Source organism: Diabrotica virgifera, chromosome 5 (assembly GCF_917563875.1).
Source record: "Diabrotica virgifera virgifera chromosome 5, PGI_DIABVI_V3a".
In the NCBI taxonomy this organism is placed as follows: domain Eukaryota; kingdom Metazoa; phylum Arthropoda; class Insecta; order Coleoptera; family Chrysomelidae; genus Diabrotica; species Diabrotica virgifera.
In genome coordinates, this window is record NC_065447.1 from 219773736 (window position 1) to 219800839 (window position 27104).

The 27104-nt window shown below is 32.4% G+C and overlaps 2 protein-coding genes and 1 non-coding gene across 4 annotated transcripts in view; 2 read left to right on the forward strand and 1 right to left on the reverse strand.

Annotated features, from left to right (window-relative positions):
• Positions 1–4302: 4302 nt before the first annotated feature.
• Trnat-cgu (transfer RNA threonine (anticodon CGU)) lies at positions 4303–4374 on the reverse strand. Its single transcript has one exon. It is a non-coding gene; the product is annotated as a tRNA-Thr (tRNA).
• A 908-nt stretch (positions 4375–5282) lies between these two features.
• LOC126884669 (oxysterol-binding protein-related protein 11) overlaps positions 5283–27104 on the forward strand; it is a 37572-nt gene continuing 15750 nt past the window's right edge. The window contains exons 1-4 of one of the 2 annotated variants that reach the window (XM_050650740.1): positions 5283–5465; positions 8051–8386; positions 11284–11419; positions 15638–15764. In XM_050650740.1, coding sequence (XP_050506697.1) covers positions 5442–5465; positions 8051–8386; positions 11284–11419; positions 15638–15764 — 623 coding nt within the window. In that variant the 5' untranslated portion in view covers positions 5283–5441. The remainder of the gene's footprint in view (positions 5466–8050; positions 8387–11283; positions 11420–15637; positions 15765–27104) is intronic. The other variant, XM_050650741.1, reaches the window with a different exon arrangement.
• LOC126884671 (protein GVQW3-like) lies at positions 9796–10962 on the forward strand. The gene has a single exon (XM_050650743.1). It carries the CDS (start codon positions 10197–10199, stop codon positions 10614–10616), a length of 420 nt encoding a protein of 139 aa, XP_050506700.1. The 5' UTR covers positions 9796–10196; the 3' UTR covers positions 10617–10962.

Below are 27104 nucleotides of genomic sequence, written 5' to 3' on the forward strand. Positions count from 1 at the left end.
ACTTAAAAATAAAAATCGACCTGTTTCGGGTTATTTTCTTAAAGTAGCCGGTTTACGAAATAACGAATTTATTCCTTTCATTTGCACCATACTGTATACACATACAACGGTGGAAAACAGTGTCGCGCACGCGTGATTAGAAATTAAAAACAAAGGAGTTTTGAATATTATATTGCAAAAAACTCTTCGGGATTTCATCAATCGATGTTTAAAGAATATCTACCTACCTTGGCAACATTCAAATTTTCAGTTTTTCACATAGTTTTTGAGCGTTAAAAATGGCCGATTTCGCAATTTTTCAATTTTTAATCGCTTATATGTCAAAAACTATCATTTTTAGAGAAAAATCACTAAAGACCTTTTTTGTTTGGAATGATCCAAAAAACCTAAAAAAAGTTTGTTCCATGCAAAAAGAATAATTCTAGGAGAAAAACAAAAAAAAACGTTTAAAAAATTTTTGACCACCTTTTGGTCCTGGCAACATGCAAATTTGTTAAAAGGAGTCCTTTTTGAGTAAGATTGTGCAAAAAATCCGAATTAGAACATTTTTCCTAGCGGATGCGCAGTGGCTTTCTGGACAATTCGTATTAAATACTGAACTTTAGTACTATCTTATTTCTACTATAGTAAAATATTTTTGCAATGATAATGGTTCTTTTTTATCTATTATTTTAAATACGTTGAAAAGATAAGACTTTCTCTTTCATGTGGTTCTCGCAAAAGGACTGTATCGTTATTATTTTCTGAGCAATAACATTGCAAAAAAAGTTGTGTTGGATAAACAAATTGAATAAAATTGAAACCAATTAAAGAATGGTCTTGAAATTTTTTGTGTATTATAAGGATTACTTGACTCAACTTTTCATGCAGCATCAAAGTCTTAAGAGGAAACAGTAGAGATCAACAGGTAGCAAAAACGCGTTCCAAGATTGCGGCTGTAATTTGAATATTTTTTCGAGATATTTGGCACACATATTCGTAATATAATAAAGAATGGCGGTACAGAGCCCAATTTGAAAAATATATTAATATGTGGAAATTACTCTGTAATTACATACAAAATTAAAAAAAACGAGCCTGTACCGCCATTAAGAAGAACAAAAAAATACACTTTCTTCAAATAAACTTTTTTATCCGATGCCTAGATTTTGTGTCATTTTAGAACTACTACTGAAATAAAAAATTTTAGTAGTTCCAAAATGACACAAAATTTAGGAATCGGATAAAAAAGTTTATTTGAAGAAAGTGTATTTTTTGTTCTTCTTAATGGCGGTACAGGCTCGTTTTTTTAATATTGTATTTAATTACAGAGTAATTTTCACATATTAATATATTTTTCAAATTGGGCTCTGTAACGCCATTCTTTATTATATTACGAATACGTGTGCCAAATATCTCGAACAAATATTCAAAATTACAGCCGCAATCTTGGAACGCGTTTTGGCTACCTGTTGATTGCTACTGTTTCCTCTTAAGTTTATTTTTGAAAAAGTTATAGTAAATTTTTGAGTTTCAAAATTTTAGCTTTATTTTGCAATTTACAAAGTAATAAATAATCTGCCCAAAATTCAAAAACTGCCATTTTAAACCTTTGTCAATCTACTAAAAGATGAATACTTTAAATAATAAATGTAATTACGCTATTTATACCTGTAGCGACTTAAAGGGAAGAAACTGCCATTTTTGACCATTATTTGTTAATAACTAAAATTCTCGTCCGAACTGTGACGGGCATTTTTGTATTTATAATGTATGTATTAGGTATACATGGTGGTGCAAATGTTTGGAATAAATTTGTTATTTCATAAGTCGGTGAGTTTAAGGCAAAATCTTGAATCAGGTCAATTTTTTTAAATTCTGATTTTTGAACGTACCTTTATATCGTACTAGTGACGTCATCCATTTGGACGTTATGACGTAATAGACGTTTCTTTTTAAATAGGAATAAGGGTAGTGTGCTAGCTCATTTGAAAGGTTATTTAAAGATCTGTTCAGTAATATAAACAATAACATAATTACTTTATAGGATGGGGTTGTTCACAAAAAATGTTTTTGAAATAAATTAATTGACACAAAAAGAAGAATATATGTAATTTATTTGATTCAAATTACATTCTACTACTGTCATAAAGCAGAAAAAAATGTTTATTTAAGAAATATACATTGCTTTTCGCTTATAATTCAATGTTCAAACCCATTGCCTGTTGGAGTTTTGAATATTGAATTTAAGCAAAAAGTAATGTTTATTTGTCCTGCTTCGTAGAATGCAGTAGAATGTATTTTTAATTAAATAAATTACATACATTCTTCTTTTTGTGTGAATTAATTTAATTTAAATACAAATTGTTTGGACACCCTGTATAAATAAGTAATTGTATTAATGTTTATATTACTGAATAGAGAATTGAATAATCTTTCAAATGAGCTAGCATATGATATGATCCCTATTCTCATTAAAAAAATCATCGATTACGTCATAACACTCAGATGGATGATGTCACTAGTACAATACATACGTTAAAAAATCATAATGTAAAAATAAAAATCGACCTGTTTCCGGTTTTTTCCTTAAACTGGTCGGCTTATGAAATATCAAATTTATTCCAAATATTTGCACCTTACTGTATAGTACCTATCCAAAAAACCCATTTTCAACCTTGCTGGTCAAGTGTCCCGAACATGGTATATTTCTGCCTTATTTCCATGGAGTATCTAATTAAACACAATAAAACTTTATCTGTACATTTTAAAACAACTAATTTACACAAAATGTGTAGTATCTACATCACTCGGCTTTCATATTCAATCTTCTGCTCCTCATATCCTACTATTTTCTCAGTCTTGCATTTGTTAATGCTTATTTCTAACTTAAGTTTTTCTATCTTCTCCATACTTATAACGAATAGAATTTGTCTTGCACCATCTCCCTGTTTTATCCCCTTGATCGTCCTAAATTCATATTATCATCTCAGTGATAATTATTACGGATAGAGAGTTTACACTATCTTACTACTCTTCTGTAGGTATACACTATTGTTCAAATGAAAGGAATAAATTCGTTATTTCATAAACCGACGACTAAGCAGGAAAAATACCGAAACAGGTCGATTTTTATTTTTAAATTATGATATTTTGGCATATATAGCATACTAGTGACGTCATCCATCTGGGCGTGGTGATGATGTAATCGATGATTTTTAAATAAGAATAGGGGTTGAGTGCTAGCTCATTTAGTCTTTTGAAAGGTTATTCAATTCTCTCTTCAGTAATATAAATATTAACATAATTACTGATACACGGTGTCCAAAAAAAACTTTTTTTAATTAAATTAATTGACACAGAAAGTCAGACACATTAATTTATTTAATTTAAAGTACATTTTACTACTGTCAGAAAAAATAAAAAAAACTTTATATGACAAATAAACATTGCTTTTCGTTTAAATTCGATGTTCAATTGATTCGATTGCCAAGAGGCAAGTGGGTGGCATCTTGAATAATGACTTTAAGCGAAAAGCAATTTTTATTTATCAAATAAACATTTTTTTTTCTATTTTCTGACAGCACTAAATGTGGGTACATATTTTGAATTAAATAAATTACATACATTCTTCTTTTTGTGGAAAATAAATTAAAATCAAAAAATATTTTTTTGCCACCCTGTATAAATAATTATGGTAAAGTTTATATTACTGAAAAGATAATTGAATAACCTTACAAATGAACTATCATTATACGACCCCGCTATTCTCTTTTAAATAAATTATCGATTACGTCATCACGCATCATCAAATGGATGACGTAACTAGTATGATATATATTATATATTATGTCAAAAAGTCATAATTTAAAAATAAAAATCAACCTTTTTCGAGATTTATTTCCAAAATGGTTCATTCTCGAAAAAAATGAATTTATTCCATATTTGCCCATCTCCGTATATTGTTTCCCTGATCGTGATCATTATTGTATAATCTTACGTAGGATTATTATAGGCTTCAGTAAATTATACCTATTCTATTGAACGATTAAGTAAAGTCACAAACCATTTTTGGTCGACAAAAAGTACTTTTACTTCTTTTTTTAACTCGTCGATTCTTTCACAGACACACAAAATAAATTCAACTTAGGTCGTTGCTATAAACTCCGTTTAGTAATGATTATATTAGAGATTGCAGAGCAGATAAGACGTTCAACACATTATTTTATTCAAATACCTATGTCGTTGTTTTAAGTCATTGCCCCCTATAATTATTCTTCATCTTTGTTTGTTTTCTGGCCTTAGTAAAGCTAAAAAGTTATCTGCCTCCTGTGAGGTTTGAACTCACGACCCCTGGTTTACGAGACCAGTGCTCTACCACTGAGCTAAAGAGGCTTCATAATTCATCATCTTTCCATAAGAAAAATTCATAATTTTTTTCCCTTTCGTTGTAGAACTTGTTGGAAGATAACAGCCAACAGTTGGCTGGTATCTTCATCAGGTCATAATGTAGTCGTTGTTTCGAGTAGGGCTCAGTAGGTGCGTTCCCTTAAAGTAAAATTTTTCAACATCGGCCTTATATGAGTCATATGTTGCAATAATTTTAATTTTTAATAAATTTAATATGTACCTGACCCAAAGTTTATTAAACCTTATTAAGTAGCTAGTTTCAATTTCTATGTTTACACTGATGATGTGATGGTCTAATAAAACCGGGAACGTTCTGAAATTTTAATCCGATTGGATAATTTCAATTTTTTATAATAATAATTTTAAATACACCCATACTATTTTACACTAGAAGTAGAACTTTTTTACTTCACTGTAGGTTTCTTTATTAGGTGTTTCGTATTTCTACTATTTGTATGAGTTTATGAATAAAATTAATCTTGTGACAACCTATGCTTCCAGAATTAATCCTGGTCCTACTTATTTCATTGTTCATTTTTTATTGTTTAATCCATTTATCTAAATGCATAAAATTATTATGTATAATTCTCCTAAGGTACGGCATGTTTATTACTATAGTACAGAGTACAGCAAGTAATTACATATTTTTATAATAATTTAAATATTCTTTCTATAATTTTTATCAGAGGACAAAAAATGGACAGTGTAAAGCTGCCATCTACCGAAAAAGTCCAATATCACAGGATTCTTATCCCGATCTTCTCTTTTATTACGGAACATGGCCCCTGTAAAGACGGCCACGCACGTAATATTCAGAGCACTTGTTTATGCAATACGTGTTCTGTCTTCTGCTGTCCGGTTAATCGAAAAGAAGAATGACTTCTGTCACTGTCAGTGTCAATAGTTGTCATCAGTTGTCATCATTAGATTGATTGGTTTTCCAATTTGGAAAATAAAAACAATATAAAATTTTTCTTAGTTTTTCAAGTACACAACTCCAAAATAGTGATATGATCGGCTGATTCTGACCAACGCCCAAATAAATGGTTTAAATGACTCAAAATAAATTAGTTGAGGTTAAGTCCTTTAAATTTATAATTTTGCTACAAGTATTAATTCTATAACAATTTATAATGTAAACCAAGACATGAAAACAACACAACTTACAATTATTGTGGTTCTAGTTTTGACAATTTGCCCATTAGTCACTACAAAACGAGCTCAGTAAAGTTTAGAATCTGTTGTTCCTCTAAAACAGTGATGTTTTAAATACATAAACATTTAAATGGTTTTAAAGTGAAGTGATTATTTGTTATCCCTATTGCTGATTATGATTATAACTATAACTTCTAAAAGTTCTACATCTCGAAATACTTATATATTATACAATTTTATGACCTTCCTGCTTTATAACAAGTATTCATACATCATCAAATTTTAAACAACTAGAGATTTTTAGACTTATCATCATTTAAGACTAGCATTTTTCTATCTTTAAAAAAGGAGTATGCAGCATACTTTTAATATGTATTGCTGCAGACAGATTGTGCATGATGACATTGTAAGTTAGCTCCTTTTATAATATGGAACAGTTGATTTAAAATTTCATATTATGTATTTGATTCTACCAGGAATTCTATAAAATTCTCTTCTAGCTCTCCCGATATTATACAGTGTACCAATCATAATTTTCAAATAAATAGCTTGATCTGTTTCTCCCCTAAAATACATTCATATACTTTTAAAGTGATTATTTGTTATCGTTCTACATCTTGCAATATTTAAATATATAATGTTACATATCGCCGGTTCGGAAGAAGAATGATGTAACTGCAAATTTTGTCAATTCCTGTTTATTGCGTAATTAACTTCTAAAATACTGTGTACAGATGATACAAAAGCGACAGAACTGTCACTATGTGCTGAGCCACTACTACAGGGTAGTTACGTCATTATTGAAGTACGCACCATTTTAGACCTTGTTTTAGATTAATAATGATGCAACTGTAAATAAGGTTGAAAATGGGGGGACTAAATTAAGATAATGAAATTCAGACCAATAGGGATGAAAATAAAAGTCATTGCTGTGAGAATAAACTGCATACCAAATATTTAAAAATAGTTTTCTTGGACAGAAAAATTGTAAGATCAAGAATGACGCAACTGTAGATAGCGTTGAAAATGGGGGGATTAAATTAAGATAATGAATTTCGAACCAATAGGGATAAAAATAAAAGCCATCATTTCAAGAATAAATGTCATACCGATGCTTCTGGATGATTACTCCTCATTTAATCCCTGTTTTAAATATTTCAAATTCGTTTTTTGCTCTCCTGAGACATTTGGCTTTTTGCAGTTACATCATTCTTATTTTGGACCGGCGATATGACCTTACTGCTTTATCACAAATATTGATGTATCATCAAATTTTTAAAGAGCTACCAATTTTCTCACTTATTTTTATTTAAGATTATCATGTTTATATCATTAAAAAAGGAGTATGAAGGATATGTTTAATATCTTGTAATATACATTGTTGCAGACTGACTGTGCATGATTATAATGTAAGTTACCTCATCTGATAATATGGAACAACTGAGTAAACTCCATATTATTTGATACTACCAGGAATTATTTGAAACTCTTTTCTAGTTTTCCCTATATTATCATATCATCATCATCATTGGCATCAGAGCTCACTATGAGCCAAAACCTACCTTCATTCATCCCTGTCTTTGGCAAATTGTCTCGATGCTCTAACTCTGCTAGAATTTAAGTTGTTCTCTGGGTTGTCTTAATACCAAAGTCCCGGTCTTCCTCTAGTTCATTGTCCCATTAGCTCTTTTCATTTAAAAACTTTTTTATTGCACTATCCCCTAACCTTATCCATCTAAGGCATACTACATTAATTGTATGTCAGGTTCATAGAAACTTCTTCTTTAAGTGCCATCTCCACGAAAGAGGTCAGCAATCATCATAGCTATTCAGACTTTAGAGACAGCTGCTCTGAAAAGTTTATTTGATGTATATCCGTACCATTCTCTCAGGTTGCACAGCCACGATATTCTGCCTGTCCCTTTGCTTCTTTTTCCTTGAATCTTTTCCTGCATAATCAATTGGAGCAAATTGTATCTCTCTCCATGTGTAATATGTCCGAGATATTCTAATTTTCTTGTTTTGATGGTATTTAAGATATCCATTTCTTTTTTCATCTTTCTCAGAACCTCTTTGTTTGTGATGTGTTCTGTCCACGATATTTTCAGAATTCTTCTGTACACCCACAGCTTCTTCTTTCATAGAAACTTCTATACAACTTAAAGTTTAACATGTCCGAAACAAATCGTGCTCTTTTATTCCTCTATATATTCTTATGATATAAGGGCACACATTTCTGCTCCATGCTTTATCACTGGTCTTATTAGTGATTATAGACAGTCACTTTAAGTTTTTTGTGTAGCTTTGAGGCCCTCTGTCTTCTCAAACCATGGCAATACCTATTCTTCTTTTAATTTCTTAGATGACATTGTTATCTTTAATTCACAACCAGTCTGGGTATGTGAAAGTGTCCACACTTTCCTGATTATCATCTATATTATAATAAGTATATCACATTTTTCAAAAAACTTGCATAGCCTGTCAATAATTTATTTTTAATTTGCAGTCAGTTATGGATCTGCATACCAAGCAGAGACAATTTTCTGGACAACTGTACAAGTACACAAATGTGATGAAAGGCTGGCAGTACAGATACTTCTTAGTAGACGCCAATGCAGGACTTCTACATTACTTCCTCTGTGAAGGTGAAAAACCGGATGGAACAGTGCCAAGAGGGTCGGTACATTTAGCTGGAGCTGTGATATGTCCTAGTGATGAAGATTCAAAGACTTTTACAGTTAACTGTGCGTCAGGTGATATGTTGAAGTTGAGGGCTACAGATGCTAGAGCAAGGCAGGAATGGGTGAATGGGTTGAGGGCTGTGGCAGAGTCTCACACGAAGGTTAGTTACTACTAAAATATAAATCCTGTGTATACTTCACTTTTATAAAAACTATTTTATAGCATTATATATTTGTTTGTTTTTATAAACCTCCTACTATGGTTTGTTTTTAAAACAGGAGGAGTAATTCAAATTTACTGCGCCATAATGCTTTTTTGTAATTGGTCAAACCGCAGGCAAGTTTACTCCACTGTTATGAAATTTTGACACTAATGACATTTATAAAATTTTGGCACTATTGGCATTTCATAGGTTAATTAAGTTATATCGGCGATTGTATTAATGTAATTCTAAAAACTGTTGTTTTTAGCAATACATTAGTATAATATAATATTTATGGATTACCATCAAGACCAACATGATCAACCAAAAAAGAAGATGTATTTGGTGATGTTTATAGTGACTTTTTGGGTGTGAATCTGTCTTTTTAGTTTACTCCTCCTGGTTTAAAAACAAACCATAGTATCATATAGTATAGCTGCACTTAAATAATCTTCTTTTTAATTTTCTCTCATTGGAAGATTTTATCAGAAGAAAACTTTCAGAAGAAGGACACTTATCAGAAGTTCGTATTTTTCGAGGGTGTTTGCAGTCAGCTGTTTGTTTCTTAGTTGTACTGTTAGTACAAATGTTTGTGAACACCAGCAAATATGGTGTGATGGGGTACCCTACGTCATGGATACAACTCGTCATACAATTATCGAACTTGTCGACCGTTTCCATTACTTTAACCATAGACAAAATGCATGTCTCATAATCAGTAAAAAAAAAATAGATCGTCAGTTTGTAAGAATAAATTCAACACAATAATTTGCCGATATAATTATTAGGTCTGGATCCCACGTATGAAAAAAAAGTTGATTAATAGCAAGCTCAAAATTTGTTAATAGCTTAAGGGTGTCTAGTCGGGTAAACTTTGATATATGGGAACACTGGAACAGGGGCAGTTTTAAATGTAGAACAGGTTAAAAATTTGGAACGGTCACACCACAAAAATGGCACATTTATTTTGTCCGACAGAACAGACTTAAACTCTCCGAACAGAGATTAAACTCTCATGCAAAAATCAGACTGCTATTTATCACCTGTCATAATTCCTGCCATTTGACATATGCTACATGTTCCACTCATTAAAACGCCCATTTGGTGATAAATAGCACTCTGATTTTTGCATGAGAGTTTAATCTCTGTTCGGAGAGTTTGTCTGTTCTGTCGGACAAAATAAATGTGCCATTTTCGCGGTGTGGCCGTTCGAAATTTTTAACCTGTTCCACAATTAAAACTGCCCCTGTTCCAGTGTTCCCATATATCAAAGTTTATCCGACTAGACACCCTTAAGCTATTTTCAGCTTGCTATTGATCAACTTTTTTTTCATACGCAGGATCCAGACCTATATTATATAGCACAGTCAATATTTTTTCATTCACAATCACCCTTTGGAGTTTTTTGTATTTATTTACTAACATTCTCTAAAACCTTGTATATTGAATGCTTGATTGATTACTTACTCTCTAATATTTTCACAGACTTTTAATCTATACAATATTAAAAGTAGAACATGTAACTGTGAACCGCCTTGCTCAATTATGAATACAATAGAAAAGTAAGAGGTCTGGCTATTAAATAACGAGACTGCGCGCGCAGAAGGTGTCCTAGAGGGGAAGAGTGGGAAACGAATGCAGCATTGGATAGCTGGAAGCAAACTGGAAGTGTCTACTCTTCCAGTACGAAAACACGTTTTTGTCGCTGTAGTAGTATTTTTTCTGTAGAGGTTAGAAAAGAACGTGTTTTTTTCTCGTGCCGATAACAATGTGTGACGAAAAACATGAGCAACGGATTAATGTGAAATTTCTCGTTAAATTAAAAAAAAAAACTCCGACTGAGTGCTATAATTTGTTGAAAGAGGCCTATGGTGAGAATTCTCTATCTCGTGCTCGTGTTTTCGAATGGTATAAACGGGTTTCTGAAGGCCGAGAGAGCGCCGAAGATGACCAACGTCCAGGTCGACCTGTCTCTGTTTCAACTCCGCAAACAATGACCGAAATAAATGAAATTGTGCGCGGAGATCGTCGTATGCGCATTCGGATAATTGCTGAGACAGTAAACGCCGATAAAGAAACTGTCAGAAAAATTTTACATGAATTGAACATGAAGAAAGTCTGTGCGAAGTTGATCCCAAAAAATTTGACCCCTGACCAAAAGCTCGTCTGTCAACAGATCGTTATTTAGCCGCTAGAGGCATTCCAGTGCTCGAACACCCGCCGTACTCGCCTGATGTAGCACCCTGTGACTTTTTCCTGTTTCCGAAGATCAAGTCTGCCTTAAAAGGAATCTGGTTCGAGACGATGGAAGAGGAGAAGCGAAAAACGGCGGAGCTCCTAAAAGCTCTAACAAAAGAAGACTTTCAGCATTGCTTTGACCAATGGAAAAAACGAATGGAACAGTGTGTGGCGAGGGAAGGGGAATATATTGAAGTAGAGCATTCGATTTTAGAATAATTTTTAAAATAAAACTCTTTTTCATAAGCAGTCTCGTTATTTAATAGCCAGACCTCGTATACTAGGAGATAGAAATAATAAAAGGTATTAAAAAATTACTGTTTGAAAATAATAATAATGGTATTTTACTATTTTATTTGGGAAAAGGTCACAATTTTACTTTAAAATTAAGTTTATTTGACATTTCGCTTTCCACTTCGGAAATCGTTATGAAAATATCATTAATAAATTACTTTAAAATTTTGTCTTTTTTGCTTGGTAAAAAAGTCTTCTAATAATAGCTTCAGGAGCATAATAATAATGTCAATGAGAATAATTGTTTTTATCCAGTAAAACTGGATCAACTACATATTTATTTTAAGATGTATTAAAAAGCAGTCATATTTTTTATCTTGTAGGCAATCAGTGCTAGCAGTCCTCCATTACCCCCAAGAGAGCAATTGGCAGTATTGGATGCGTTAGGATGTGTGAGGTCACAGCTTCAACAAACTGAACAAGCTGATTCTGCTCTTTGTAGGTCTATTGAGTCTGCAGGTAAGTATTTGTTATTTTAGAGTATAGTTTGGTGTATAAAGTATTTCAATGCTTGAAAAAGTATTTTGATGCTTGGAAAAAAACTATGTAGTCTACATTATAATATCAAATACATACTACAAAACTGTTATTGCCAGACAATGACCTATGAATGTGAGGCCTGGTAACTGAATAAAGCACAGGGAGAAATTATGAATAGAGAAGAACGGAGGATATTGGAGGCTATTTTCGGTGAAAAAATCACAGCAGATGGTTGGAAAAGAAGAACTAATCATGAATTAAAGATGTTTTATAAGGAGCCACAAGTAAGAACAAGATCCATGAAAGCACAAATATTAAGGTGGGCAGGTCTTGTTGAATATGAAAAGAATACCAAAGAAAGTACATATTACATACTACAAATGGCTCCAGTTAGAACAAGGAGATGAAAAAGACAGGAAAAAGTGGCACGAGAAATTAGAGGAAGATATAGAACCTATGGGAATCAGGGACTAGAGAGTAAAGCAATGGATAGAAGACAGTGGAGGACTTAAATACATCAATTTGTTCAAAGAGGTGAAGAATAACTAGAAAACACTATATTATGGTCAAAAATATTATGTAACACGTAATTATTTAAATATGTATTAATGTAATGATTAATTGTATTTTAGCTGCAGGCCTACGCAGTCTTTTTAGAATTTTTAGTAATTAACAAGTATTGCCCTTAGTCCACTTTTATCTCACCTTTGATCAGTCTTCTTTTTGATCTGTTATACACATCAAACATCAAGATCAGATACTTTTGGGACATCTTTCGTATCTCTTTTAGTTTGTTTATTTTTGATTATTTAACACATTTCATTGCTGTGCGCCCATTACCTACAATGTAACATATTATCTGCTAAAATATGTTTTTGCGCTAAAAGCTGTATTGGAGATTACTGTATATGTATTTGGAGGTTGCTTCAAATAAGATTTTTGTAGCTTATTGTACATTAGAGATCTCCAAGAGATGTGTAAAAGACCTCCATTTAGGCAGATATGTGTGAGCGGCCGTGGAGTAACGGCATAAACGCTGGCCTCATACGCCAGTAGACGTGGGTTCGACCCTGCCAAAGACAAACCATTTTCATTTCCAATAATGACACAAGCCGTCTCACCGTCCCTCGGAGAGCACGTAAAGCCGTCGGTCCCCCTGGGCTAGTGTACATCGGCACTAGTTCCTTAAAACAGGGTTAAAGATGTAAATGGCGCCGGAACTATCCGAAAGGATCTCCCCGGCAAAAATGCCATACGATATTATTATTAGACAGATATGTTACATGTTTGCAACAGTTTATATATAGTTTTGGATCATTAAAATGAAGAAGGACATAACGGGTGGGATGAAAAGTTCGTAGGCTGACACATAGATGGCACTACTGGTATTAAATCCGGGTTCAGGGTATGCGAAAGCTCTGTTCAAAGTGGGTGTTGCGAGAGCTCACAATCTATAAAAAACAACAACGAATTGATGATTCTGAGAAGTATTTGAAGTATATCTTTAATCGTAATAAAACCTAATTTTTGCGTCGATATATTACAATGGATGAAATATGGCTCCACAGGGTTGTTTTGTTTTAAACATTTTGTTTTAAACAACTGTTTTAAACATGTTTAAAACACTTAAATTAAACAAGCCTTTTTTTTCATTTTTTTTTTGTGAATAATACATAAATATGAAAAAAATCTTATACATAATATATTGTTATACAGACTTTGTAACAAATATATTTTTATTTATTAATAATGGGAACACAATTATAGAATTAAGCTCTTTAAAAATTGAAACTAACTTAGCAGCTTTGACATTGCCTAGCTGGTTACATAGTTTGGAATTGACTAAAGCGTATGATGAGAAGAGTTTTTTTATGTTGTATGACCATAGAACGCCACCATGCCAATGGTTGTACATTAGATGTTTAGACAATATATATGGATTAAAGGGTACACACTTTGCCTGGTAATTAATAATAATTGGCAATGCTTCTGAATGTGGAATGAAGTTTCTATATATTCCATACCAGTTTTTATTTGCTCTTGACTAAATTTATTTCCACTAAAGCGATGAGCAAGCAAACTTGTCAAGAAATGAGCCAGGATCAAAGTTATTTTCATAAGCTCCTTTACTTTATTCGTATCGTTTACCAAAAATTCGCCATTTGCGTGTTCAGTCTCGAATGTTTCCAGATGTTCTAGCCATATCTCTGTAGCCTCTCATTTAGTGCAAGTATTTGTTTGGACTTTGTCCCTGCACTGTAATATACTTTAATTTTTATAAATACCTAGTCTTTGGCATTTGCCTTTAACTTTGTATCATTTACAAGCTTTGTTGCATCTTTATCAATACTTATTCTAAAAAATCCACAAGGAAAAGAAAATGTTTTTCCTGTAGTTGGCTGTATACCATCAATCACAAAATTGGAAAAAAATCCTTTGTAAAAGGTATAAAATTTTTTTTTATTAAAATCCCTTAAAATGGCTACATCACAACAAAACGTTTTCGATTTTTATAAAAAATCATCATCAGTGTTAGATAAACTGGATGCTAGCTGAGCCACAAAATAAAAATATCCGGGTAAAAACCCTTTACATGTAATATAAATGCCTTAAAAGTGCATACTTCAATAAAAAGCCCTGTGATGGTCACATGGCAACCAGGATAATGCCCTGAGGTAATGTATTGAAATTCCCCAACACGTGGGATTCAAATTGGGTTGTTTACATTTCAGTGACTTAATGGCAACTGAATGCGAAATGAGTGATGTTTCTGAAAAAAAGGGGTTTTTTCAGAAACATCACTCATTTCGCATTCAGTTGCCATTAAGTCATTGAAATGTAAACAACTCAATTTGAATCCCACGTGTTGGGAAATTTCAATACATTACCTCAGGGCATTATCCTGGTTGCCATGTGATGTAGCCCTATTAAGGGATTTTAATAAGAAAAGAAAAAAAAATTTACCCCTTTTACAAAGGATTTTTTTCCAATTTTTTTAATACTTATTCTATTGTTTAGAGCAAATGTGAAATAATATTGGCCAGTTTTTCAACTAACTTTCTAAGCATTCCGATAAAGTATTCCAACGAACATCCTAATGCAATACAAGAGCAGAATCACCAGCTTCTCGGAATTTTGCGCTAGCAAAATGTACATTTCTGAAATATTTGCAATTTTTTGACGCTGTTCTTTATTCCTGGCACTTCTATATTGTGGGCAAGTAAGTTCATAATATGTGCTGAAAAGCCATAAGTTATTATATCTATCTGTGCTGCCTAATTCCTCAAACAAATCCTTCTCATTTTAAGAAATATGATTTAAACAATGTTTTTTCTACGTTTTATTTGTTTAAAACACGTAATATAAAAAAGAAAAATAAAACATGTTTAAAACAAAAAAAAAACCGTTTAAAACAAAAAAAAAAAAACGTTTGTTTTGTATAAAATAAAAAAAAACATGTTTTTTTTCAACCCTGTGGCTCCATAATTTCACACCGGAGTCCAATCGACTGTCTGCCGAGTGGACTGCACGTGATGGACCGAGTCCAAAGCGTGTAAAGACGCAACAATCGGCTGGCAAGGTTATGGTATCAATATTTTGGGATGCGCATGGTATAATATTCATCAACTACCTTGAAAAGGGAAAAACCATTAACAGCGACTATTACATTGCGTTATTGGAGCGTTTGAAGGACGAACTTGCAAAAAACGGCCCCATTTGAAGAAAAAGAAAGTGCTATTTCATCAAGACAACGCACCTGGTTCAAATCAATAAAAAGATGGCAAAATTTTATGAATTAGGCTTCGAATTGCTTCCGCAGCCACCGTATTCACCAGATATGGCTTCCAACGACTACCACCTGTTCGCTGACCTTAAGAGAATGCTCGCTGGAAAGAAATTTAGCACCAATGAAGAGGCAATCGCCGAAACTGAGACTTATTTTGAGGCTAAAGACAAATTGTATTATAAATAATTTAATTATAAAAATGGTATTGAAGAGTTGTATTAATCGGTGTATCGCCCCCGAAGGTATTATATTGAATAACAAAATCAAATTTTATAAAAAAAGTTCTTTCAGCCTACGAACTTTTCATCCCAACGATTAAGCACATTAAAAAGTTTTAGTTACATTATTTTTTTATATAAAAATGAATTAGGAGTAAAATTATAATATTAAAATCTAAAATGGTGTTATAGGTAGCAAATTCTTTGTGGATCCCAATTTGCTCCTGCTCAAAGCCACATCGGCGGCATCACTGCATTGTCTAACTCAGTGCATGAACATCCTACAGAGAAATCAACACGCTCAGCAAGCAAGAACAGGGTTTGTTATTGATGATGATTAATATATTCTTCTTAGGCAATGTCTCGATGCATTCAGATGTGTCCTAAATATACCTAGATGTTGCTTAAAATGACTAGATAGAGAAATCAAGACTTTATGTGGTCATATTGGTAAATTGTGGAGGTAGCTCGATGTTTCTTATTATAATTTTTGCAAACCGCATAATATGAAAGTATAAGTGTGTGATAAAGTACTCAAAGTTTTTCTATACATCTGTTTTTTATGTAGTACACTGTTTCCACGTTTTTTATGTTTTATGTTGTCCATAAGTGTAGTACACTCATGGACAAAAATATCGAATATTTTGAAATTATTATGTGAAGTGAAATTTTTGGTGCTGAAATCCTTGGCCGTCCCCGTATCTCACCCATCTCACTGCAATTGATAATTTTGAAAAATCTAACGAAAAATTAGAATTGAAGAGACTGGTTTGTCTATATCTCTAAGAGCACTACTAATAGTTTTCGCAAAGAAGTTATCGTACAAACAAGACGATATTAAAATTAACAGCAGAAAACTCAGCTGATTTAACAACAAACTTTTTTAACCAGTAGGTAAGAAGCGTGGGGAAAACCAAAATCAAAAACATGAACAAAAGGAATGTGCGTGTACTTTGTACGCACGTAAGAAGTTATATGTACTATCTATTATATGATGTCCACGAAATAAATATACTTTCAACGGGTTATTTGTATTTTATTTAAAGATTAAACTAACCGGGACCTCTGATCTCCGGTCACACGCTCTACCACTGAGCTATATTCCCTTTGTTTTGACAGGTTACAAGAGTTCTCATACATACTGACAAATTTAATAGACCAAGTGAAGTATACAAAAATACTTTAAATATACTTACTATTATTATAAAATATCTTATTCCCGAGGAAGACAAATCCAAAGACACAAAAATTATAATAAATATATTTACTAAAAACACTAATAATAATATATTCTTTTCACGCACACCTTATTTGCGCTACATAAAGATGTAGCGACTAATACCATACTGTCGGTGTACGCATGCGCCAGGGAATGTAAAAATTCACCTTAGTGCCTAAAGAAGTATAACTTCAAAAACAATTAGAAATAAAATTCAAGGACCTAGGGGTATATCCAAATTTAGAAATCTGGTTTTAGAGGATGGAGAAATGATGTTGATTAAAATTGAGAAGTTAGAAATATGAAAATATGTAACCTTAAAAACCCAATATAAAACACTAATAGATGTAGAGAATCTCTTATATATATTTTATTATACACTTTGCTTTCCAAAATTCCCTTAAATGTTGTAGAGTTTTATGTTAATGGATGGTAGTTTCTATGTAATTACAAATCGTTTAAAAGAATAAGGTTATGTAAGCATAAGTGTATATATCACATTATATCATTCAAATAATCAACTATTTTCAATGGGAAATAAGCCACAATTTTTACCAAAAAAATGATTTTATTAACGTTTCGACGCCCAAGTCGGGTGTCGTTGTCAAAATACAAAATAATACTGAATTAAACAAAAATGTTGTTGCTTAGTAAAAATTCTTCTAATAATTATTAGAAGACATTTTCCAAGAAAATTTTTGTTTAATTTAATATTATTATGTATTTTGACAACGACACCCGACTTGGGCGTCGAAAAGTTAATAAAATCATTTTTTTGGTAAAATTGAGGCTTACTTCCCATTAAAAATAGTTAATAAATGCCACAAGGAAATAGCTTCAGAACAACATCATTTAAATAGATATTGTGTACCATTTGATACGATAAGCACAAAAAATCTTGACATTTTTAGTTTGTATATTTCCGGCCGTTTATTCGTGTTTTGACATTTGCTTTTCTATTTTAAAAAACCGTTTTAATTAAAAAAAAATTATCACTCCCCGAAGACCGGACGGCAAACACCAACCTTGTAAACCATTTAAATTCAGCGCCATGTGGCTGTTTTCTTTATCCGAGAATATATAACATAAATGATATAGTATGGGCACACTGACAACACAATTCTGTATATCTGAAGTCTATTCTACTATTTCCTAGTACCTGTCTTACTACCCGGTGCTCTATGCAGTCGAATGCCTTGTCGAAATCTATAAATACCACATATATACGGGTATTTGATGATTTTACAACCCACTACACATCTTTATTTTAGACTTTTTAGCATCACGTTGTCAATTTTATACAATTATATTTTTCAATTGTTAAAAATTTACCAAAATTTTGCAAAATTTAGTTCATTATGTCAATTCATTTATTAAGTGTTGTCAAATGTTACAATACATTTACAATAATACCTTTCCTAGATGCAGGACCTTATTGTATTTAATGGTCAAACAACCCATGCATTTAAAACAAATAAATTCACACATAGATATACCAAAATAAACATGAATTAAACTGTAGTAAGATTTTACATGATAGCAATATAGTAAAAATGGTTTTATGCTCAGCATTATAACACATCTTTATTTACAATATAATTATACCTTTTTTTATTCATAATAATACAATGCAGAGCACGCTACTAACCGAGATAACAGAAAAAAACGCAGAGCCAAAATAACGCAAAAGATGGAAAACATAATACATTGTGAAATAAAAACAGATAAAACTAGTAGAGGTGTAAATTATCGATATAAACGTATAAATTAACATTACATTACATAGTTTGCCACCTTTAGACGTCTGTGACAGGAGTATTTTATAAAATTCTCCTGTCACAGTGACAGTTGTCATACTCCTCCGATACGTCTAAAGGTGGGAAACTATATAATGTAATGTTAATTTATACGTTTATATCGATAATTTCCACCTCTACTAGTTTCATCTCTTTTTACTTCACAATGTATTATGCTTTCCATCTTTTGCGTTATTTTGGCGGTTATTAGCGCGCTCATCACTGTATACTCCTTTTTAATTAGGTTACTCATTGCATCAGTTTAATAGCTATTCTTAGGAATGAGAACTGCAGCTAAAATTCAATTTAGTGATCAATCTTGCAGGCTGCTTTTTTTAATGCCAGGCTTATCAGTACAAAGGCCACCCAAGGTCTTAGTTATTTTATAGAATAGGTATATACCTTTTAGCAAGAGTTTCTCTATTTTGATTATATTATTTTAATTAATAATCATAGTATGTATTTTTTAATGTTAAGTAATACATTTTATTTATTAAGAGTAGCTATCTCCAAATTTTACACAAATTTTAGTGTTTGTACTTTTTTTGTTTACCATCTGATCCTGTATATTTCATTTCTATTATAAGTATTAAATGAAATAAGTGCAAAAACTAAAATTTTCTTTCTATCTCGTTAAGGACATCAACATATCACTATATTGGACATTAAATTTAAGTTTATTAACTCTTCCAGCCTTTAAAGGCAGGCTAGATTATTCTGAACAGAGGAATGCTAAAGATCGGACATTTGCCTAACTTTAATTATAGGTTTTCATGAGCCTTTACTATTGTAGAACTGCTAGCTTTTTGCCATAAGTTTGAACTGATTATTATATTAGACAGTGCGTTATGATGAGGTAAAAGCTTGGAAGATGTTGCATTCATAAGTAAACCAATCAGTTTAAATTCTACGGAACTTTAAACATAATTTTCTACAGATACGCATTTCCTACATTGTAAAAATAATACCGTATTGAATAATAATCTTAATATGATATTATTATTTAATCTTCTAGAAACATAATCAATTTCGGTTAAAATTTGCAATTTACTCTTTAGTAAGTTTATTATTTTCAATGAGAAAAAAACTTAAAGCAGCATAGTGTATAGTCGGTTAATTTTTTAAAATAATTATTTAAAGTTACAGCTAATATTGCGTTACTTATCAAAAAATTGTTTGTCATTACTCTTTACACTGCTCTTCACACAACTTTAAATTAATTTCTATCTAGCTACGGAAAGCTCGAAGCAGAAGTGGATAATCAAGTGAATAGAGCAGAGCCGCAGGTTGCCTGAATGAAACAATATGGAGAAATAAAAATATCGGAAAAGAAACGAAAGGCAGAATTTACAAAACAGTCATTAGGCCAATAATGACATACGCGGCAGAAACACTACCTAACACAAACAGGACAAAAATAATGCTAGAAACAGCAGAGATGAAAACCCTTCGAAAATCGATGGTAAGACACTATGGAACAGAAGTAAGGAGGAGGAATCAGGCAGGGAGACAACCTCAGTCCATTTTTATTCAATATGCTAATGGATGAAATAATAGAAGATGTGGAATCGCTTCAACTAGGATACAGACTCGACCACAGTAGAATCAGTATAGTGTGCTATGCGTATGATGCAGTCCTGATTGCAGAGAACGAGGATGACCTACAAAGACAACTTTATCGATTCTATCAAGCATGCCGACGACTCAACATGAACATATCCAAGTAGAAAACAAAATGCATTACCATTGCGAAAGACCCAATTAGATGCAAGCTCGTGGTAGAGGGAAACCCATAGAACAGCTAAACCAGTTCAATTATCTAGGTGTAGAGTTATCAAGTTATCATGACCCAGTCAGAGACCTAAGAAGACAAATTAACAAGGCCGCTGTCTTGTCCGGATGTTTGAGAGATGTGGTCTGGAATAACCCATATATGAGAATGGATAGCAAAGTTAGAATTTATAAAACTTGCATCAGACCTGTCAAGACCTATGGCATTGAATCAAGAGAAGACACCAATAAAACGAAAAGCATTCTACGAACAGCCGAAATGAAGACACTAAGAGCAATAGCAGGGAAGACAAGAAGAGATAGAATACGAAACAACATTATCAGGGAACAATGTGGAGTGCAAGATGTAGTCAGATGGGGCAGGCAAAAAGGAAGAGAAGGGTTCAGTCATGTAAAAAGAATGGAGGAGCACAGACTACCAAGAATTGCGCTAAAAGGAAAACCAGCAGGCAAGAGTCCACCGGGGAGACCTTCAAAAAGATGGAGATATAGCTGGCAGTCTACCTCTCAAGAAATGCTTCTTCTTCTTTTATATAGGCAGTACTGCCTGTTTTTCTTCAACGGTGCCTTTCATTCTGCCACTAAGTTGTCATTCCATCTTTTCCTTGGGCGTCCTATACTTCTCCTGCCTAACGGTGACTTGTCCCTGGCTATTCTTACTATCCTTGATTCAGACATCCTGCTTATGTGCTCGGAACCAACGGGAAGAAATGCTTCAACGTCGGAATTAACAGATCGAAAGATCTACAACAAGTATAAGAAGAAGAAGAACAGAACTAGAAGTACAAACACGGTATCATCAACAAGTTAAACGCATCTGAAATGTGGCTGCACAGAAGAATATTTCTCTACATACTGATTCTAAGTACAGCACAACCCGCCATATCCGGACCTGTCATATCCGGACCTCCCCATATCCGGACGGTTCTGCACCGTCCAGATCTACCGAAATCTACCGAGAACGGCAATCCTGCTGTTGGACAACGCACTAAAAGAAGAACTAAAAGAAGGCGAAATAATATATTATAGAATCTATAAAACGTGTCTATTGACGAACGTTATTGACGGCGTTGATTACTGGAATGTATGAAGGAGAAAACATTTCAGAGACTGTAAAAGAAGTAGTGGTCTTGATATCCGGATTTTTTTATATCCGGATCGGTCTGTCGCCACATTCATCCGGATATGGCAGGTTTTACTGTATATCATACTTTTCACCTCTGATAATATGACCCAAATACTCCAGTTTTTCTATTTTAATGCTTTTTATGACTTCATAGTTTTTTGATAGAAATATCTCTAGGAGTAACCAAAACGATCGAAAATATATACCAGAATAACATATTACAAGAAAAAGTAGAAGAAGAACTAAATAACCCAATTAAATTTGGCAATGGGATAAGACAGGGGCATTCTCTGAGTTCTTTATTGTTCAACCTGATCATGAACGAAGAAGTAATAAAAAAGGTAAGAACTAAAAATGGATAACCAAATGGGAGAAAACCAACTTAAATTAATCTTTAATTTCCCCAAAAAAGACAAAATGCATCGTTATAACAACAAAACTACTAAGATGTTATATACGATTAAGGTACAAGATGGAGAACATCAAGTAGCGTAAGAGCATAAGAAATAGAAGCGTAGAATAAAACGATCATATAAGCCATCTAAATAGCCTTCTTCGGTCCATCTTTGGACATAGGCCTCCCCAATTCTCTTCCACGCTTCTTTGTCTGTCGCTACAGTTATACACCTAGAGCCCACGTGCTTCTTGATATCATCTGCCCATCTCATTTGGGGTCTTCCTATGCTTCCATTATATTCCCACGGCCTCCAATTTATACGAATTTTGTTCCATCGGTCTTCCTTTTGTCTTATATTGTGTCCGGCAAATCTCCACTTCAATTTTGCAACTTATTCTCTAACATCCCTAACTTTGGTTTTCTCTCTTATCCACTCGTTTCTCCTTTTATCCATTAGTCTTATGTGCAACAATTGCTTTTCCATTGCTCCTTGCGTTTTTATGATTTTGTCCATGATTGCTTTTGTAAACGTCCACGTTTGAGAACTACAATTGAGAACAGGGAGTATGCATTGATTGTATATCTTGGTCTTAAGATGTTGTGGATATCTTTTGCTGTTAAGGATGTAGCTTAGTTTGCCAAATGCCGCCCATGTCAGTCTGACTCGTCTTTTGATCTAAGTCAAAAATGACAACAAATATACTATTAAAGACAACTTACTGGAGGCACATTGAAAAACAGACAGTAATGTCTTTACAAAAAGAAAAAGATGTGGCGACACGCTTCAATTACTATGTTACTATTTTTTTAATTGCTAATTTTAAACATTAACTTTCCTTTCTAAACGAAATAATATGGGTTTTCGCTCCTAATATGCAAAACCAGAATGTATAAAATTAATGGCTTTTTCACGGGAAACACAAATTCCATAATAGATTACGGTGTCAGATTAGCCACCCTCTTTATGTCAACTTATTAAAAACCACAGAAATGTTTTCAGTTTTTCAAACGCCAGATCTAATAAATTGTCGCCTGTCTGGCCATATGGTAGAACCACATAATGACAAATTAGTGTTTGTGGTCTAGTTCAGTCGATACACAGCCTCCAGCCGGTTCACACAACCCAGCAGGCGTCGGTCGGTCATACACCCTTGCTGGGTAAAAGAATAACAAGCCCTTTCGAGATATAAACAAAGCACGCCTTTTTTTACCAAAAATAAATAAATGTATTATTGACAGTTGTTTGCGTTTTATTAATATTATTTTGTTTATGTGTTTCCGTGAACGCAACGGAACAAAGATAATAATTCTTTTGAAGATGTATAAATCTTTCAGAAGGTATTTGTAACTCGTCCAAGCCATCAAATCTAAATTTTTCTCGTTATACTAATTAATAGACAAAATGCAAAACTAAGGAGTCTCAATTTGATATCAAATGAATTTTATTGATCTAAGGAAGAATGAATTCTATTAATAAAGTAAAGAAATCATGAATATAAAAGATGCAACATTTGTACAAGGCTTACCTAAATCTTTTTGGTAGTATTAACTCTATAGGTTTTTGTTTTTTTACCGATTTTTCATAAAGCATTAGCTTCAAACTATAATATCACTTTTGTATGATCAATACATATACAATTCTTATGATAAAAAATCAAACTATTTTACAAATAATTTGTTTTACAGTGTGGTTATGATAGAATATGTATGTTTACTACATTAACAAAATATAAATTGACATTTGATTTAAATTGACATTAATAAACAGACAATTGGAATGTCCAAATAGATTAATATTAGTCTATTTTGACTGCTATAGTCTATTTTGCTACTCTAGATTTTTTTTAAAAGTATCCTAACATACAGGGTTGCGAAAAAGTCTGGCAACACGTTATTTTCTCGGAATCCGCTAGAACGATTTTTATAGATTTTGGTGGGCAAGGGTCTTTTAATGCGGCCGATATTATAGTGGTAATTACATTGTTGACAAATCTTTCGGTTTTCTGGAAATCTAATGAACTTTCTTATTTCAAATGGAACATCCTGTATATTTTTTAAGTTTTGGAATCCTTAAGGGATAGTGATTATTTTTCATATGATATTCCCTATACCTAAATGCCATATTTTCTGAGTTATTGCTACATTTATTAAAAATAATTTTGAAACAATTTATAAAAATCAATTTTTTCGGCCCGGGTAGACATTATTTTAGGTTTTTTTTGGATTATTGGGTACAAAAAAGGTATGTTGTAATTTTTCTCTAACGTTAATCGTTTTCCAGTTATAAATAATTTAAAACTGAAAAAAACGAAAAATGACGATTTTCAAGGTTCAAAACACAAGTAAAACAAATAATTTTTGAAATTACACAGTACCTAAATTCAAGATCAAACCCTCTTTTATTAGATACCCATAATAATTTTTGGCACTTTTTATTCTAAAATATTGTTTTTTTAATTATTAATAAAGCGCATATGAGAGAATTGGCGATCTACAACTAAAAAATAATATTTTTAAATGAAACAAGACCAAATTGCTTATCGGTATTGTCCAAGTAAAAAATACTGTAGAATAGCTTTAAGCCGGTGAAATATGATATTCTTCAAATATAGATGTTAGGTCAAACGTTTAAGAAGCGGCCCTTTGTGAAAGCATCTGTGTTTTTACGGCCAGACCTCCCGCATATCTATTCACAAGTTTCGTGCAAAAGATTAGTTTTAGTTCGGTAGCTAGCAGTGTATTAGTACTGGAGTGTACGTGTGTTAAGTGATACGAGTGTTTTGTTTGCTGTAATTATTTTGAATATTGGTTTAGTATTTCGTTTGGAGAGTGTCAAGTGTTGATTATTGTAATTTAATTAATGTGAATAGTGATGTGGCGCCCGTGGGATAATGTAAATATCGCGTACGATAACGCTGATATTGTAGAAATTGCCAGTGCTAGTGTGAATGTAATTACTAAAAAAAAAGAGATCGTAAAGAAGATTCGAATGCATTTAAATGCAGAAACACAGCAAGTATGTTTGAATGTATACAAAAATCTACGTACGAAATTCGGCTTCGATGAAACACTATTGGCACAAGCCACCTCTGATTTAACAGAAATTCCACTTTCTACTGTATATAAAATAGTTAAAAATGAACCCTATCATCGCAAGAAACGATGTGACTACAAATTTTCAAGACCTTTAAATCCTTCACTTGTAAAACTATTGAAAACCACAATATACGACTGCTACAAAAGCAATGAAATACCTACAATAGAAATAATAAGAAAGAAATTGGAAACAACCGGTCGAAATATGAACTGCTGTGAGAAAACTCTTCAAAATTGGATAAAAAAAATGGGCTTTAAGTTCAAAAAAATAAATAAACGTCAAGCAATTATGGAAAGCCAAAGAATAGTCAACAGACGTAATATGTACCTAGAAGAAATTACTAAATATAGGCAAGAAAATAGGAGAATTTATTATTTAGATGAAACTTGGTATGATACCCACGATACAGTAAAGAAAGGATGGACAGATGGTTCAAGCATGTGCATACCAGAAATGCCTGCAAATAAAGGCTCGCGACTAATTATTGTACATTGCGGAGGAAGTGAGGGATGGGTTCCGAATGCTTTAAAATTATGTGGGAAGAAAATGGAAGATTGTAACGTTGACTACCACAAGAATATGGAAGCTGACATTTTTGAAGATTGGTTTGAAAACTCGCTGATCCCAAACTTGGAGAAAAACAGCGTAATAGTGCTTGACAACGCTTCCTATCATTCCCGACAACTCACTAAAATACCAAATACATCTTCAAAGAAAGCTGACCTACAAAATTTTTTAATGGAAAATGATTTGTATTTCGAAGATTTTTACACAAAAAAACAACTTATTGAAGTTCTACACACAAAGCAATTTAGAAAATTATACGCTCTAGAGAGTATTGCCGAAAAGCATGGACACACTATATTGAGACTTCCCCCCTACTTTTGTGTTTTCAATCCTATTGAGTTAATTTGGGGACAATTAAAACCAAGTATAAGGCGTTCAAATAAATTTCCTAAATTTGACAAAAAGGTAATTGAGATCATTAAAAAAGAAGTAGCCAATATTACCAAAGTAGACTGGCAGAAAAGAATCGCCAAAGTGATCAAAGTGGAAGAATATTATAAGAAGATTGGGCACTTCCACATTAATGGTGGAAATAAATTTATTATTGAATTGGGCGATGATAGTGACGAAGAAAATACGGAAGAAGGAGAAAATGAGTTAAGTGTATCAGTATTTTAATTGTTGTGTTGTGTAATTCATTTTCCAAGCATAAGTGTACTAATGAAAAGACTCGGTTAAAAAAATATTTTTAGATTTTGTATTTTTAATAAAAAAAAGAGCGGGGACATGCTTGCATTTTGTGCTGAATTTTAAAGTTTTGAACTGTATACCTAAAGTAATTTTAGATCTAACTGTGTTTTTATAAAGTTCTTTTAGTATCAGTAATTCTAACAATAACAAGATTAATTATAAAAGCTATTCTACATCAGTTATTAATGCAAGCATGCGGTAAGAGGGAGGTCCCTGTGAGGTTAAATATTATTAAAAAATTGATAAAATTAATTTTAACACATACAATATTATGTCCTGCTTTAACGCTATTTACCTAAGTATAAATAAATATTTTAACTACATATTTAATTACCAGAAAACACCAGCTGCCGGCCTAATATTAAAGAAGAACAACCCAAAGAAAGCTACAAATCTTACCTATTACACTATATAGATTGCTTGAACTATAACTGATAAAATAAGGCTTTAACTTGAATTTAGGAATTTCGTAGTTTCAAAACTAATATTTTTTAAGTGTGTTTTTGAACCAAGAAAATCGTCATTTTTCGATTTCTTTCAGTTTTAAATTGTTTATAACTCGGAAACGATTAACTTTAGGGGAAAATTACAAAAAAACTTTTTTGTTCACAATGATCCAAGGAACCTAAAATAATGTCTACCCGGGCCGAAAAAATTGATTTTTATAAATTGTTTAATAGTTATTTATGATATAAGTGTTAAAAGTACAATTTTAAGGCACGCATGTGAAAGTTTGCAAAATGAGCGAAGCGAATTCTGCAATTCACACGAGTGCCTTAAAAATGTACTTTTTAACACGTCACACGTATATCATACAATATTTTTTCTACAAACGTCTTATGTATCAACAATTATAATTTATTCATTCTCAATTACAGGACAATATCTACAAAAACTTTTACTTGAACATTCCATTTTTATATTTTTCTTGACAATACATCAAAACTGAATATACTGTCAATACGTAAATCATAAC